The sequence below is a fragment of the Bison bison genome, unplaced genomic scaffold, assembly GCF_000754665.1.
Source record: "Bison bison bison isolate TAMUID 2011002044 unplaced genomic scaffold, Bison_UMD1.0 scf7180017864181, whole genome shotgun sequence".
Taxonomy (NCBI): Eukaryota; Metazoa; Chordata; class Mammalia; order Artiodactyla; family Bovidae; genus Bison; species Bison bison.
The window spans coordinates 8743042-8743386 of record NW_011494753.1 but is presented as its reverse complement, the minus strand read 5'-3'; the positions used below and the strand labels follow the sequence as shown (position 1 = coordinate 8743386).

General features: G+C 56.5%; 1 protein-coding gene across 1 annotated transcript in view; it reads left to right on the top strand.

Moving 5' to 3' along the window:
- Window positions 1–345, top strand: part of LOC104991054 (cytochrome P450 1A2) — a 6824-nt gene that overhangs the window by 1613 nt on the left and 4866 nt on the right. Inside the window, exon 3 of the mRNA XM_010843412.1 lies at window positions 7–336. Coding sequence (XP_010841714.1) covers window positions 7–336 — 330 coding nt within the window. The remainder of the gene's footprint in view (window positions 1–6; window positions 337–345) is intronic.

Sequence of the window (345 nt, the reverse complement as noted above, 5' to 3'; positions counted from 1 at the left end):
AACAAGGAGGCCGAGTACCTCCTGGGCAAGTTCCAAGAGCTGATGTCAGGGCCTGGGCGCTTCGACCCCTATGGCCATGTGGTGGCATCAGTGGCCAACGTCATCGGTGCCATGTGCTTCGGGCAGCACTTCCCCCAGAGCAGTAAGGAGATGCTCAGTCTGGTGGAGAGCAGCCATGATTTCGTGGAATCCGCCAGCTCCGGGAATCCTGTGGACTTCTTCCCTATCCTTAAATACCTGCCCAACCCGGCTCTGCAAAGGTTCAAGAGCTTCAACCAGAGGTTCCTGCAGTTCGTGCGGAAAACTGTCCAGGAGCACTACCAGGACTTTGACAAGGTAAGCCCA